Source organism: Triticum urartu, chromosome 2A (assembly GCF_056163025.1).
Source record: "Triticum urartu cultivar PI428250 chromosome 2A, HENAU_Tu73, whole genome shotgun sequence".
In the NCBI taxonomy this organism is placed as follows: domain Eukaryota; kingdom Viridiplantae; phylum Streptophyta; class Magnoliopsida; order Poales; family Poaceae; genus Triticum; species Triticum urartu.
In genome coordinates this window covers 10,688,996-10,704,966 of record NC_141874.1, presented here as the reverse complement: position 1 = coordinate 10,704,966, position 15,971 = coordinate 10,688,996, and the positions used below count along the sequence as shown (strand labels likewise).

The 15,971-nt window shown below is 41.0% G+C and overlaps 2 protein-coding genes across 2 annotated transcripts; both read right to left on the bottom strand.

The window, feature by feature from the left end:
• Positions 1-8,981: 8,981 nt before the first annotated feature.
• On the bottom strand, positions 8,982-12,924 carry LOC147982842 (4-hydroxyphenylacetaldehyde oxime monooxygenase-like). The gene is made up of 3 exons (XM_087542710.1): positions 12,577-12,924; positions 9,930-10,367; positions 8,982-9,790 (listed from the first exon to the last, which is right to left on the bottom strand). The coding sequence occupies exons 1-3, from the start codon at positions 12,829-12,831 to the stop codon at positions 9,107-9,109; spliced, it is 1,377 nt and encodes a 458-aa protein (XP_087398836.1). The 5' UTR covers positions 12,832-12,924; the 3' UTR covers positions 8,982-9,106.
• A 31-nt stretch (positions 12,925-12,955) lies between these two features.
• On the bottom strand, positions 12,956-14,394 carry LOC147982841 (4-hydroxyphenylacetaldehyde oxime monooxygenase-like). Its single transcript, XM_087542711.1, has one exon. It carries the CDS (start codon positions 14,385-14,387, stop codon positions 13,881-13,883), a length of 507 nt encoding a protein of 168 aa, XP_087398837.1. The 5' UTR covers positions 14,388-14,394; the 3' UTR covers positions 12,956-13,880.
• Positions 14,395-15,971: the final 1,577 nt, after the last annotated feature.

Here is a 15,971-nt window from a genome sequence, read left to right as displayed (position 1 = left end):
ATTTTGCTTGAGCATGAAGTGACATATTTCACTGTTTGAGTTTGAAACTATTGTTTTAAAAAACAATAATTATTTAGTAACACTAATATTTCTTGAATAATTAGTTTGACCATTGTTTGACCACAGTTTGACCACAGTTTGACCAGATTTGACCAAAATTGAAATAACTAAAATAATTATTCAGTAACACTAATATTCTAGAATAATTAGTTTGACCTTTGTTTGACCACAGTTTGCCCACTGTTTGAATATTTTTCGATTTTTTCCACTCTAGATCTTAAAAGCCCCGTAACTTTTTTTCTATTAGGTTTTTGAGGATTTTGCAAATGTTTAACGGGGTTCCCCCGTTAAATTCGTATGTAACTTTTCGAGTAGATGATTTTTCATATAAAAAACTTTTTCACCCAAGTTAGTATGCAAAAGTTATGCCCATTTTTAGAAATTTCAGAGAGATTTTGCAAATAAAGTCAAAATTCACATTTGCAAAATTTCCCAACAACTAGACCACAAATCACATGAGAAACTTATTTTCTTTTATTTTTTTGACATTTCCATCGTTTTCTTTTATTTTTTTTAAATTGAAAAGGCGATCCACCAGGGGGGTAGAGTTTGAAAATGGGACCTTTAGTACCGGTTCGTGGCACGAACCGGGACTAAAGGTCTCAACCCCATTAGTCCCGGTTCGTGCCTCAAACCAGGACTAAAGATTACACCTTTAGTCATGGTTTGAGGCACGAACCGGGACTAAAGGTCATCGCACCCTTTAGTCCCGGTTCATGTCTTAAACCGGGACTAAAGGGCCCGAGTGAACCGGGACTAATGCCTTAGCCGCATGAACCGGGACCAATGCTCACATTAGTCCTGGTTCGTGACTGAACCGGGACTAATGTGAATATTGCCCCGTGACCATAGCCCTGTTTTCTACTAGTGGTCACTTAACTCTCGAACTAGAACATAAGGCATATTGGGCTATTAAAGAGCTCAACTACGATTTTAAACTTGCCGATGAAAAGAGGTTATTTGATATTAGCTCACTTGATGAATGGAGAACCCAAGCTTATGAAAATGCCAAGTTGTTTAAAGAAAAGGTTAAAAGATGGCATGAAAAAAGGATACAAAAGTGTGAGTTTAATGTAGGTGATTATGTATTGCTATACATCTCTCATTTAAGATTTTTTGCAGGAAAACTTCTCTCTAAATGTGACGGACCCTATGTTATCGAGGAGGTCTATCGTTCCGGTGCCATAAAAATCAACAACTTCGAAGGCACAAATCCGAAGGTGGTAAACGGTCAGAGAATTAAACATTATATCTCAGGTAATCCCATAAATGTTGAAACCAATATTATTGAAACCGTAACCCCGGAGGAATACATAAGGGACACTTTCCAGAATGTTTGTAGACTCCGAAAGGAATAGGTATGTGGCACGGTAAGTAAACCGACTCCAAAACAATTTTTAAGGCAATATTTCTCCATTTTGGAATATTTAGAAAAATAGAAAATTAAGTAGCAGTCCAGGAAGGACACGAGGGTCCCACTAGGGTGGAGGGCGCGCCCCCTACCTCGTGAGCACCACGTGTGCCTTCCGAACTCCGTTTTCTTGCACGATATGTATTGTGGTCGGTAAAAATTTACTATATAATCTCCCGGGGGTTTTGACTCCCGTATCACGCAAAAATCTCCTGTCTTTGTTTCGAGCTGTTTTCTGTTAGGGTTGTCAAGGCCAGGCACTATGTCGTCTCCCTCCTCCTCCAACCATGAGGGCAACGATGCTTGGCTAATGAAGATAGAGCTGAAGATAGAAGAACCTATGGAGATCAACAAGGATGAAGGGATTAAGAAGGCCATGGAGGACCAAGTTCCAGCAATAGAGGACACCCTTCAACTGGATCATAATCTTCTTACCCCTACAGAAATCGAAGCTTTCAAGATGATTGAGTTGGCTCATATACAAAATAGTATCTCACACGTGAAAATATTTTGTTGAAGGAGCATATCATCGCACTCGAGGGCATTATCCGCAAGTTAGAAGACCTCCTACACTCGATGTGCGACTATCCGTCATCAACAACTCCACCTTCTTCACCAACAAAGGAGATATAATCACATGGGTATGGGCACTCCCCTTGGCGCCCACCAAGCTTGGGGGAGGTGCCCCGGTATTGTATCACAATCACAACTCCTATCTTTACCGTTTTCCTTCGTTCGATCCTATTAGTAGTATTTTGATCTAGTAGAATAAAGTTTATGGAATGATCTAGTTTTAAGTTTTGCTTTATGATCTCTCTATGTAATCGAGTCCATGAGCTATATAATAAAGATTAGTGTTGAGTCAAGGGCTTGATTTTCTTGCTATGATCTTGGGTGAATAAAAGAAAAGAGGAAAAGAATAAGAAGAAACAAAAGTTCATATTGATCTTATTGATAGTAATGAATTCACATAGAAAGAGTGTGATGATTAAAAGTTGTTGGGAGTTGGCAGACATAGCTTTTGTCATCGTTGCAATTAATAGGAAGTAATAAGGAAAGAGAGGTTTCACATATAAATATACTATTATTGACATTTTTATGATTGGGAGCACTCGTCAAAATATAACATGCTAAAGAATTGATGTTGGACAAGGAAGACAACATAATGGGTTATGTTTTCTTATATCTGAGGTAAAGTATGTTGTCATGGATCATCCAACATGTTGAGCTTGCCTTTCCCCCTCATGCTAGCCAAATTCTCAACACAAGTAGAGATACTACTTGTGCTTCCAAATATCCTTAAACCAGTTTTGCCATGAGAGTCCACCATATCTACCTATGGATTGAGTAAGATCCTTCAAGTAAGCTGTCATCGGTGCAAAGCAATAAAAATTGCTCTAAATATGTATGATTAGTGTGGGAGAAATAAGATTTATATGATCTTGTGATGTGGAAGTAATAAAAGCGACAGACTGCATAATAAAGGTTCATATCACAAGGGGCAATATAAAGTGACCTTCTTTTGCATTAAGATTTTGTGCATCCAACCATAAAAGCGCATGGCAACCTCTGCTTCCCTCTGCGAAGGGCCTATCTTTTATCATTATCTTCTACCTTATTCAAGTGTCATGGTGATATTCACCTCTCCCTTTTTCATTTTATCCTTTGGCAAGCCCAGCATGTTGGAAAGAACCTGATATATATATATATATATATATATATATATATATATATATATATATATATATATCTAATTGGATGTAGGGGGGCATGAGTTATTATTGTTGACATTACCCTCGAGGTAAAAGGTTGTGGGGCGAAACTATAAGCCCCTATCTTTCTCTGTGTCCGATTAAAACTCCGTAACCACAAGTATTGCGCGAGTGTTAGAAATTATGAAGGACTAGATGATAGTTGAGTATGTGGACTTGCTTTTTTAGCTCTGACATAGACTCTTTCTGATGTTATGATAAATTGCAATTGCTTCAATGACTGAGGTTATAGTTTTTGGGTTCTCAATAAGGTTTCTGATTCATACTTTTGCATTGTGAATAGATCATCACTTGAACATAAGTAATCATATGACAATATCTATGTATGTTGATGTTATGAGAATAATCATGATGCCTTCATGTCCGTATTTTATTTTTATCGACGCCTCTACCTCTAAACATGGGGACATATTTATTGTTATCGGCTTTCGCTTGAGGACAAGCGAGGTCTAAGCTTGGGGGAGTTGATACGTCCATTTTGCATCATGCTTTTATATCTATATTTATTGCATTATGGGTTGTTATTTCACATTATGTCACAATACTTATGGCTATTCTCTCTTATTTTACAAGGTTTACATAAGGAGGGAGAATGCCGGCAGCTAGAATTCTGGGCTGGAAAAGGAGCAAATATTAGAGACCTATTCTGCACAACTCCAAAAGTCCTGAAACTCTACGGCATACCTTATAATGAATAATGAAAAATCCTCACCAAAGATGAAGACCAGGGGGCCGACACCCTTGCCACAAGGGTGGGGGGCGTGCCCCCCCTAGGGCGCGCCCCCTACCTCGTGGGCCCCCTGGCGGCTCTCCGATGAGCATCTTCTCCTATATGAAGTCTTTCGTCGAGAAAAAAATAAGAAGCAACCTTTCGGGATGAAACTCCTCCGCCACGAGGCGGAACCTTGGCGGAACCAATCTAGGGCTCCGGCAGAGCTGTTTTGCTGGGGAAACTTCCCTCCCGGAGGGGGAAATCATCGCCATCGTCATCACCAACGCTCCTCTCATCGGGAGAGGGCAATCTCCATCAACATCTTCATCAGCACCATATCATCTCAAAACCCTAGTTCATCTCTTGTATCCAATTCTTGTCTCCAAGTCCGGGATTGGTGCTAGTAGGTTGCTAGTTGTGTTAATTACTCCTTGTAGTTGACGCTAGTTGGTATAATTGGTGGAAGATCATATGCTCAGATCCTTTATGCATATTATTACCCCTCTGATTATGAACATGAATATGCTTTGTGAGTAGTTACGTTTGTTCCTGAGGACAAGGGAGAAGTCTTGCTATTAGTAGGCATGTGAATTTGGTATTCGTTCGATATTTTGATGAGGTGTATGTTGTCTAGCCTCTAGTTGTGTTATGTGAACGTCGACTACATAACACTTCACCATTATTTGGGCCTAGAGGAAGGCATTGGGAAGTAATAAGTAGATGATGGGTTGCTAGAGTGACAGAAGCTTAAACCCTAGTTTATGCATTGCTTCGTAAGGGGCTGATTTGGATCCATATGTTTCATGCTATGGTTAGGTTTACCTTAATACTTTTGTTGTAGTTGCGGATGCCTGCAATAGAGGTTAATCATAAGTGGGATTCTTGTTCAAGTAAGAACAGCACCCAAGCACCGGTCCACCCACATGTCAAATTATCAAAGTACCGAACGCGAATCATATGAACGTGATGAAAACTAGATTGACGATATTCCCATGTGTCCTCGGGAGCTCTTTTCCTTATATAAGAGTTTGTCCAGGCTTGTCCTTTGCTAGAAAAAGGATTGGGCCACCTTGCTGCACTTTATTTACTTTTGTTACTTGTTGCTCGTTACAAATTATCTTATCACAAAACTATCTGTTACCACTTATTTCAGTACTTGCAGAGAATACCTTGCCGAAAACCGCTTATCATTTCCTTCTGCTCCTCGTTGGGTTCGACACTCTTACTTATTGAAAGGACTACGATAGATCCCCTATACTTGTGGGTCATCAGGGGTCAGTCCGGTGGCATCCTCCTCGGGGTGAAATGCGAATCTTTAGATGTGTTTAATGTGGTTTCGAAGATTTTACCGTCAAATTTCGAGTACGGTCGAAAGTTGCTGGCTTCAGATGGGCTTTGGTTGCCATAGATGGTGCGGCCCAGCCAGAGCTCAAATCGGATTTACTAGCGGATCTGTTGAGAATTTGTGGTGATGAAAGACTTCCCATTTAGGTGGGGGAGACTTCAATATAATTAGAAGACAAGATGAAGAAATAATGACAATTTCTAGGGGAGATGGTCATTCATGTTTAATACGATAATTGAAAGTCTTGAGTTGAGGGAGATTGACCTCACTGGGAGACAATTCACATGGGATAATTCTTTACCAGCACCTACTTATGAGAACTTAGACCGGGTTCACACTAGTATTGAGTGGGAACAAAAATTTCCTTTGGTAATGGTTCATGCCCTACAGAGGGCTATTTCTGATCATACTCCACTGTTGGTTGATTCTGGGGAAGCGACACATGTGGGCAACAAAAATAATTTCTCTTTTGAATTAGGATGGTTTGAGAGGGAAGGCTTCCTTGATCTCATTGCAGCCGAATGGGCCAAGGAGTCGGGTGGGATATCAAATATTGATAGATGGCAAAACAATATTAGACACTTGCGCCAATTTTTTAGAGGATGGGTCAAGAATCAAAGTGGTTTATATAAAGTAGAAAAGGAGAGACTGATACAAATTATTAATGAGCTTTATTTGAGTGCGGAAACAACACTTCTTAATATGTCTGACCAGAATATTAAAAATGAGGCGGAGAAGAAGTTACAAGCTCTTTTGCGAGAAGAGGAGATGAAATGGGCACTTAGAGAGAAGATATCTAAGATAGTCCAAGGGGAAGATAATACCCAATTCTTTCATCTCATAGCTAATGGGAGACACCGGCAAAAGAAAATTATTCAACTTTAACAAAATGAGGGTACAATTGTAGGGCATGAGAACCTCAAACTGTACATATCCAATTATTATAAAAATCTTTTCGGAGTACCAGAAGAAAATTCTATATCCCTAGATGAGAGCGAGATCGGGGATATACCTCAGCTTAGCTCCAACGAGAATGAGGTGTTGTCTGCTCGTTTCACAGAGAAATAGGTGTTTGATGCAATATCACAAACGAAAAAAAATAAAGCCCCTGGATCGGATGGGTTCCTGGCGGAATTTTATAAGTGGTGTTGGCATATGATCAAGGGAGATCTTATGCCTTTGTTCCAGGACTTGTTTGATTATAAATTACAGTTATTCCACTTAAATTTTGGAACAATAACATTGTTCCCAAAGAAGGTGGAGGCAATCCGTATTGAGCAATTTAGACCGATATGTCTTCTCAGTGTAAGCTTCAAGATCTTTACCAAGGTTGGCACGAATAGGTTAACGTAGATAGCTCATTCGGTAGTTCAACCAAGCCAAACCGCGTTCATGCCAGGATGACACATCCTCGAAGAGGTTGTCGTCTTACATGAAACTCTCCATGAAATGCACACAAAGAAACTAAATGGTGTTATATTCAAAGTTGACTTTGAGAAAACGTATGATAAGGTCAAATGGCCCTTCCTCCAGCAAGCCTTTCGTATGAAAGGGTTCAGTGAGTCATGGAGATCTCAGGTGGATGCATTCACACAAAAAGGTAGTGTTGGGATAAAAGTAAATGATGACACTGGGCATTATTTTCAGACTCACAGGGGGCTAAGACATTGGGACTCCATGTCTCCCATGTTGTTAAACATAGTAGTCCTTATCGGTCGGCCTAAAGAGAATAGCCAAGTAGGACGACTAGTTCCCCAGGAGCAGGGGGTATCCATACTACAATACAATGATGAGACCATTATTTTCATGGAGCACGACCTCGCAAAGGCCAGGAGTATGAAGCTTGTGCTTTGCCTATTTGAGCAATTTTTTGGACTAAAAATAAATTTTAACAAAATCGAATTGTTCTGTTTCGGGAGAGCGAAAGAGGTACATGATGAGTACAGAAAATTATTCGGATGTGAAATGGGTTCCATACAGTTTAGTTACTTAGGGATCCGAGTCCACCATAGGCATTTAACGAACAAGGAATGGAAATGTATAGAAGATAGATTTGAAAAAAGACTAAGCTGTTGGAAGGGCAAGCTAATGTCATACGGAGGTCGGCTGGTTCTGATAAATTCAGTTTTGACGAGCTTGCCAATGTTCTTTCTGTCCTTCTTTGAAGTGCCCTTAGGGGTGCGAAAGAGATTAGACTTCTATAGATCCTGCTCTGTTTGGCAAAGTGATGAGACTAAGAAGAAATATCTATTGGCCCAATGGGATATCATCTGCAGATCCAAGGACCAAGGTGGGTTAGGGCTTGAGAACTTAGAGGTAAAGAACAGATGCTTGCTTAGCAAATGGCTTTACAGGTTATCGGAGAAGACTGAGGGTATGTGCGTACAAATTTTGCGGAATAAGTACTTATGCACTAAAACTTTGGCCTAGGTTACAGCTAGACCTATAGACTCACCTTTTTCGAAAGGGTTAATGAGGACAAAAGTCACCTTCCAATGGGTGAAGTTCATCGTAGGTAAAGGTACGACCACTAGATTCCGGGAGGATACGTGGCTGGGGAAGATGCCTCTAGCCCTATGGTATGCATCACTATATAATATTGTGCAACAAAAGGATGACTTTGTTGCCACGGTATTAAATTCGGTACTGCTTAATATCCAATTTAGGCGATCCCTAGTAGGGGATCGGTGGAACGCGTGGTTACACCTTGTCCGTAGGTTGATGGAAGTTCAACTATCGGACCACGAAGATACGTCTCGCTGGAAGTTTGCTGCGAACAGGATCTTTTCGGTGAAATCTATGTATCTGGACTTAATTGATTCAGGGTCATTGTCTAGGTCTTTACACATGGAAAATTAAAGTTCCGCTTCGAATTAAGATTTTCATGTGGTTCGTTCACAAAGGAGTTGCTTAAAAGAAGTTGGATCGGTAGCTCCAGATGTTGTTTTTGTGAGCACTATGAAACAATTAAACACCTATTTCTCGAGTGTCCACTTGCAAAATTATTATGGCGCTCAATTCATATAGCTTTTAACGTACATCCCCCAACGAGTATAAACACGTTATTTGGGACGTGGCTCAATAAAGTGGACTTACATATGGCGAAACATATTCGGATAGGGATATGTGCACTACTTTGGGCGATATGGAATACAAGAAATGATGTGATTTTTAATGAGAGAAACTTCACGATTTTTTTGCAGGTAATTTACAGACCTACAACGTGGATCAGTATGTGGTCATTACTCACTCATGTGGGCTCCAGTGAGCTTTTGGTTATTGCGTGCAACCGTTGGGAGACGGTAGCACATGCTATCTTCAGCCGATTTGCATATCGTGTTGATAATAGACTAGGTGTAGGCATCATAGTCTGATCTGTATCGCCAGATGTGGCATTTTTCATTTGTTTTATTTCGTTTGGCACTTTGATTATGGGATCCTAGTGACCAAAAGACTTTGTTATTTTATTGTTAATAAGATGGCTGCATGCATCGATTGATGCAGAGACCGGGGGTTTTGCCTCCTTTTCCAAAAAAATACACTAATTAACACAAGGAACATACAATCATCACAAGGATGAAAAGCAACGCATCCTAAGTTGCGTTTGTCATTCAGGTGGATTAACCTAATAATGCTTTAATTTTCCAACCAACCCTTGCTTATTTTTTCATTTGGCTAACACAGTCTTTTTTTTGCTTTTGGTACCATTTTCTGATAGCAGGTTACAAAATACATTGAGTAGTGTAAGAACCGCCAAGCATAGACGGACACACTTACTTATTATAAAGAAATGAACACAAAACAAATTACACATCCAACAAAACATGAAGAAGTGACCGGTCATATTTCCAACCATTTGGTTTGATCACTGATATGCAGTGTACCTTGTCGGCACTCGGCACCAACATCAGTGTCGTCTTCTTTCGAATGGTCAGAGCCCCTTCCTCCTCCATGCTTAGATCCTCAATATTCATTCCAGGTGGAAGCTCCCAGTTGAAGCAGTAAAGCATGTTGGCCAGGATGAATTCTACGTTGGCCACACCCATGTCCATTCCTGGGCAGATGCGCCGTCCCGAGCCAAAGGGCAAAAGCTCGAAATGTGCTCCATTGAAGTCTATATCCGTGACCTCAAAACGTTCAGGGTAAAACTCCTCCGGGTCCTTCCAAACATTGGGATCCCTAGCAATAGCCCATGCATTTACAATAACCCTTGTCTTGGCTGGGATGTCGTATCCTGCAATCTGAATCTTCCGTAAGGTCTCCCTTGGTACCAGCAAAGCCGCCGGGATACGCAGCCGTAGGGTCTCCTTGACAACCATTCTTAAGTAGCATAGCTTGGACATGTCTTCGTTTTGCACCCTCTCTTTCTTCCCTACTGCAGTTCTGATTTCTTCTTGTACCTTCTTGAGCACCCTTGGGTGCCGAATTAGCTCTGCCATTGCCCAGTTTATTGTTATTGCACTAGTATCATTGCCAGCAACGAAAGTGTCCTAAAACATATGTATTCACGTGAGAAAAATATATTTGACTACTAGTTGCACAAGAAGATGAACCAAATATTAATTCTTTTCTTTCCGAAAAGGAGTTGCATGATGCATCTTCCACAACGAATGCGATAATTATTATTACCATGAGGATAGCCTTTACATGATCCTTAGTGATCTTATTGTGCTTTTTCCATAAGTCGATAAGTTCTTCCAGAAGTGCTGATCCACAATTGTCATCAAGTTTTTTCCTGGTGGGGTCTTCATTCACGTAATGCTCGATGACTTGTTCGAAGAATCCATCGAGCTTCTTAAAGATCCTGTGTCGGCGGGCCTTGATGCCTGTAACATGGTCAAAGAGGCTGCCAGTGGCGTTGGCAAAGAAGTCCTCGGCAGAGAAGCTGCTCAGCATGTCCACGGCCTCGTTCATCACAGGGACCAATTGCCCCTTGAATTTCTCTGCAGCGCGGTTTCCCCCCAAAACAAAAGAGCCAAAGATCCCATCCAACGTAGCAGAGATGTAGTCCGGAACCGGCACTGGTTTTGTCCTGATACTGGTGAGGTTATTCACCAGCTTTTCTACCTAATCATTGACATGTAGAAATTAATAGGATTACCACAGTCGTTTCCTGTTAATTCTCAATATTTTCTTATCCATGGACTAATAATTTATGTTTAGTTATGGACTACACACTCTCTCTCTACATGGCAAAAACTAACTCTATGTATAGTACTATGGCTAATATTAATTCTGAAGAAAGCAACCGTACTTAACTATCAGATGTGAATTATGCAGCTAGGTTGAACATGAGATTAGTTTGTTTTCTGCATTAGTTGTCTTAGTTTGAAACTAACTACCAAGGATGCATGTCTCACACATGAACTGTGCCAAATGGGCTCAAGGTGTATGCTTCAAAAGGAAAAATGAATTCATCGCCCAACTATTAGATAATTTTACTTAGGGACATGATACATATGTAACTAACATGTGTCCCCTAGAAAACTATAACACGTGTCACATCTCCATATTTTTTTCTTTTATTTTGTATTAATAAATGATTATGACAAAAGTTATAAACCATCAGCGGTTTGATTAGACTTTACGATCAAAATGTTGGAAGACTATAATTTAACTAACATATGTTTATAGTTGTCCTAAAAATAGATATATCCTTGAAAATTATACGTTGGCAGTAGAGAAAAAATATCTACTTCTGATAATTATGCCTAAGCTAATCTCGCTCATAAATCCCCATAACTTTCCTGAGAGAAAAACAAGTTATCTTCAAAATTAACCCAAAACGTATCAGAGAAGATAGATAACTATATCGTTAACGAGTATATATTTATATTTGTTGCGGATGGAAACAGCCTCTAAAATTCTGCAGTACATGAAAATATATAATCATGGTCTTCATTTAAATTAATCACACATGATAAATCTTAATAATTTCCCTGCAAGAAAACCTTGATAGCCATATACTATAAAGTATTAGAGACATTAAATCACTATAGACACACCTGCACAAATCAAAACTCCTAATCATCACGAATGCATGCCTCAGGCTCGAAGCAAATCTGTATCTGTCCTATTCAATTTCTCTGTATTATCTAGAGTATTCATTTCTATGTTTCCCATTTTATATTTTTACTTTTATTTTTATCTCTAGAATATGAACAAGCAGAAGTCAATGAAATATATTTCCAGTCTAGATTTTCTTGGACATACTTTCGTACAAGTAGTATCATATTTATGTGATTCTTCAAGTACATATGTAAACAAACATCTACTATCAATGAGCATATGTTTCTTAGTAGACTAAGAACTGGTATTGCTAAGTTTTTTCACATTTAGTCTTTATCTAATAACTAATTGAGTACATATGCACAAATCTGGGAGAATCATATTTGTAGACATAATGCTGCACAAAAGTATGCACTGTAAATAAATAAAAGCATATGGTCCATGTAAATAAGCCACAAACACTCGCAGATTTAGTGGACCCTTTTGATACCACATACGAACAATCGGATCGCTCACCATCTGAGTTATGTGTACTGAGTTAATATCATGTACTATGAATATGCTAACTTAGTACAAAAAATCTAGTAGCAGACACATCATCACAATTTAAAAGGCACAAACTGATTTAACTTCAATTACAATTGGTCCATCAATTAGTTTCAATCCAAACTTCTAGTGTGCATTATCAATATACCAAAATGCAAGGTTATCCTCAGCCAAAAAAGCTTCTTATTAGCTGCTGTCCGTCTCTTCCAGGGCAGTTTTTATTGTAATAAACTCCAGAAGGTATTTGTATAATTTTCAGTATTCTAATATTATGATATATAGATTTTCGATGCGTAGGACTGGAAGGCTTAACTTTAAATCATAAAACTTTTTGTAGAACTTCTTTTTTAGATGAGCACTGGTGTCTTTTAATTCAGCATAGTTCGGATGGTGGATATAAAAACACAGTATTTATAATCTCATAATATTCGTGTCTGTGTCACTCTTTCTTTCTTAGTCACTCAAAAATTTCTTAGTGTCCATATAGTAATTCTTGGTGCACATATGTGTGCGAGTAACCCAGCTTACTGTACTTGTTTTTCTCTTACACTTCCGATAAATTTAATATCGTGCATAAGTTCACATGGAAAATACAAGATCGATCTACATAGTTTCAATTTGGAAGTTTCTATGTGCGCGCTCCCACATGGGCGATAAGTTGATGACTAATATAAGATTTTCATACAATTTCACTCATTCACAAAACTAATCACGTACGTACCTGGGCATCGCGAGCGTAGCAAGCGGCCTGCACGCGACGCTTGCTGAGAAGCTCGAGGATGAAAAGCTTGCGCATCTCCTGGACATAGTCGCTGTAGGGGGAGAAGATGACGTCCTTGTAGCCATACGACAGCAACCGTGGCCCTGCCGAGGGGGACCGTCCGGAGCAGTCGACGTTGTGGGTCTTGAGAGCCTCGCGTGCGGCCTCCGGCGAGGACAGCACCACCGTCCGCACCATGCCCAGCCGCAGCATCATCACCGGCCCATGCCGCTTTGAGAGCGCCAACAGGCTCCGGTGGGCCAGCGGGCCGATCTGGTGCAGGTTGCCGAGGATGGGCAGCTGCCAGGGCCCTGGTGGCAGCCTAATGCTACCGGACCTGTTCCGGCTCCTGTGTAGGAGGAAGAGCAGGGAAACGAGTGGGAGGATGACTAGCAGCAGCTGCCATTGTTGGGGTAGGAGCTCTAGAAGCTGAGAAAAGAAAATCTTGCGTGATGTGTGGCTTTGGCTGAGGTCTCGGGTGGTTTAAATAACCCGGCCCAATCATTGAAAGAAAAGAAAATTAATGGTTGGAGTAGTAGAAGATGGCTTTAGACACCGGTTAATGGAACCTGCCACAGTTCTGTTAAACAAAGAAACAAAAAAAGACAGTAGCTAGCAAAGTAGTTAGAAGGGAGCGTAGTACTAATAAAATGTTCAAGGACTTGTCACTTGTGCCGTCTTGATGTGATGATGCCCACATGCACAAGAAAACAAACAAACTAGTGTCGACTGAAACTGGCATTTTTAATTTGCACAATGCTTAAATCAAAGGTGCACATCTCAAAGAGGAAAAAAACGAATGTAACAAATTCTTGCAAAGATGTTCAATGCTTAAAAGTTAACTCTTTAGGTACTATACATTTTTCCTTACAAACACATATTTATTCAGCAAAATGGTTTTTAACTTTAGTTGAACCTGCTGGCATATAAAAAACTCAAATATTTGTGTGTATGTTTGGATGGTGGATATAGAACCCAGTATTTATAATCTCATAATATTAGTGTCTATGTCACTCTTCATTTCTTAGTCACTCAAAAATTTCTTAGTGTCCATATAGTAATTCTTGGTGCACATATGTGTGCGAGTAACCCAGCTAACTGTCCTTGTTTTTCTATTACACTTCTGACAAATTTTATGTCGTGCATAAGTTCATATGGAAAATGTAGGATCGATCTATATAGTAGGAAGTATTTTTTGTGTGCGCTCCCACATGGGTGATAAGTTGATGACAAATATAAGATATCGATAAGATTTATTCGTTCATTCACAAAACTAAGCACGCATGTACCTGGGCATCGCGAGCATAGCAAGCGGCCTGCACGCGGCGCCTGCTGAGCAGCTCAAGGATGAAAAGCTTGCGCATCTCCTGGACGTACTCGCCGTATGGGGAGAAGATGACGTCCTTGTAGCCATATGACAGCAACCGTGGCCCTGCCGAGGGGGACCGGCCGGAGCAGTCGACGTTGTGGGTCTTGAGAGCCTCGTGTGCGGCCTCCGGCGAGGACAGCACCACCGTCTGGACCATGCCCAGCCGCAGCATCATCACCGGCCCGTGCCGCTTTGAGAGCGCCAACAGGCTCCGGTGGGCCAGTGGGCCGATCTGGTGCAGGTTGCCCAGGATGGGCAGCTGCCAGGGCCCTGGTGGCAGCCTAATGCTACCGGACCTGTTCCGGCTCCTGTGTAGGAGGAAGAGCAGGGAAACGAGTGGGAGGATTACTAGCAGAAGCTGCCATTGTTGGGGTAGGAGCTCTAGAAGCTGAGAAGCCAGCATTGTTCTAATCTTGCGTGATGTGTGGCTTTGGCTGAGGTCTCGGGTGGTTTAAATAGAAGGTTCCTAAGCCCATTCTTAGTTGGCGTTTTAAAGGACCTTTGTATCAGTTGGTCTTGGTCAAGTCATTTTAACCCCAATCATTGAAAGAAAAGAAAAAACATTGGTTGGCGAAGTAGAAGATGGCTTAAGACACCCATTAATGGAACCTGCCACAGTTCTGTTAAACAAAGAAACAAAAAAAGCCAGTAGCTAGCAAAGTAGTTAGAGGGGAGCGTAGTACTAATAAAATGTTCAAGGACTTGTCACTTGTGCCGTCTTGATGTGATGATGCCCACATGCACAAGAAAACAAACAAACAACTAGTGTCGACTAAAACTGGCATTTTTAATTTGCACAATGCTTAAATCAAAGGTGCACATCTCAAAGAGGAAAAAAACGAATGTAACAAATTCTTGCAAAGATGTTCAATGCTTAAAAGTTAACTCTTTAGGTACTATAAATTTTTCCTTACAAACACATATTTATTCAGCAAAATGGTTTTTAACTTTAGTTGAACCTGCTGGCATATAAAAAACTCAAATATTTGTGTGTATGTTTTTTTTGAAAAGGGGAATATATTGCGAAGATACCAATTACACCCAGCCTCTGCACCAACAAGATGTTGCAAAGACATCTAGGATTCACACAACCAAAGGAGAAAATAAAAAGAAAGGTCCCGCCACAGCGATCGCCTCCTTAGCAGCAGCACACATACCACCACGTAATACAACACACGAAAAATATAAAAGGTCTCGAAAAGCAACGCCTCCAATAAGGGAACAGTGCACAAGCACTGTCGTTGCCTGATCCAACATCTTAGACTTTCACCTTGCAGAAAGTCTGCGCTCTCAAAACAATTCCTTCAGCAAGACAATCGTCAGGCACACCCAATGACCAATGAAGGTCAGACCTTAAGTTTTCACCCAGAAAGCCCCGACTTGGTACCCGAATAGTACCACCAAAAATAAAATCCTCCAATGTTGCCTCCCCACTTATCACTGTTGCTCCTGAGAGTTATCTGACACCTGGCAAACTCCGTCGCTACCAAGGCTTCGTCTGTATAACTGATCCTCCGACCTCTTCCACCATAACCTTCTACACCGCTATCTCCACCAAGGAAATCAAGAAACCAACATGTCTGAAGGTTTCATCAACCAACAGAGCTTCGGGCCACAGCTTCAGGACCTCATTGGCTGATATGGATGTGCAAGACCGGAATCTAACCGATCCAGATATCCCGAGCAAGATCTTCTTAGGGCGTTCTGGAACACATCGATAGCCAGATTGAGGCAGACCGATCACGCATGACGTTGACGTGATGCGGAAAGAGCACGGGGACTGCGACCTCAATCATCACGGCTGCAGGCCCCAATGCCGCCCCGATCTAGCCTACCACAGCCAGGCCGGGTGACGGCACCACCATAGTGCCTAGCAGTCGGCGCCATCGGGGAACAATGCGCCAGCCTATAGGCACGTCCTAGACTCGTCGATCCACCCAAGCCCAAATGGGTTGCGCGAGATCGACGCTCACGTCCGTAGCCACAG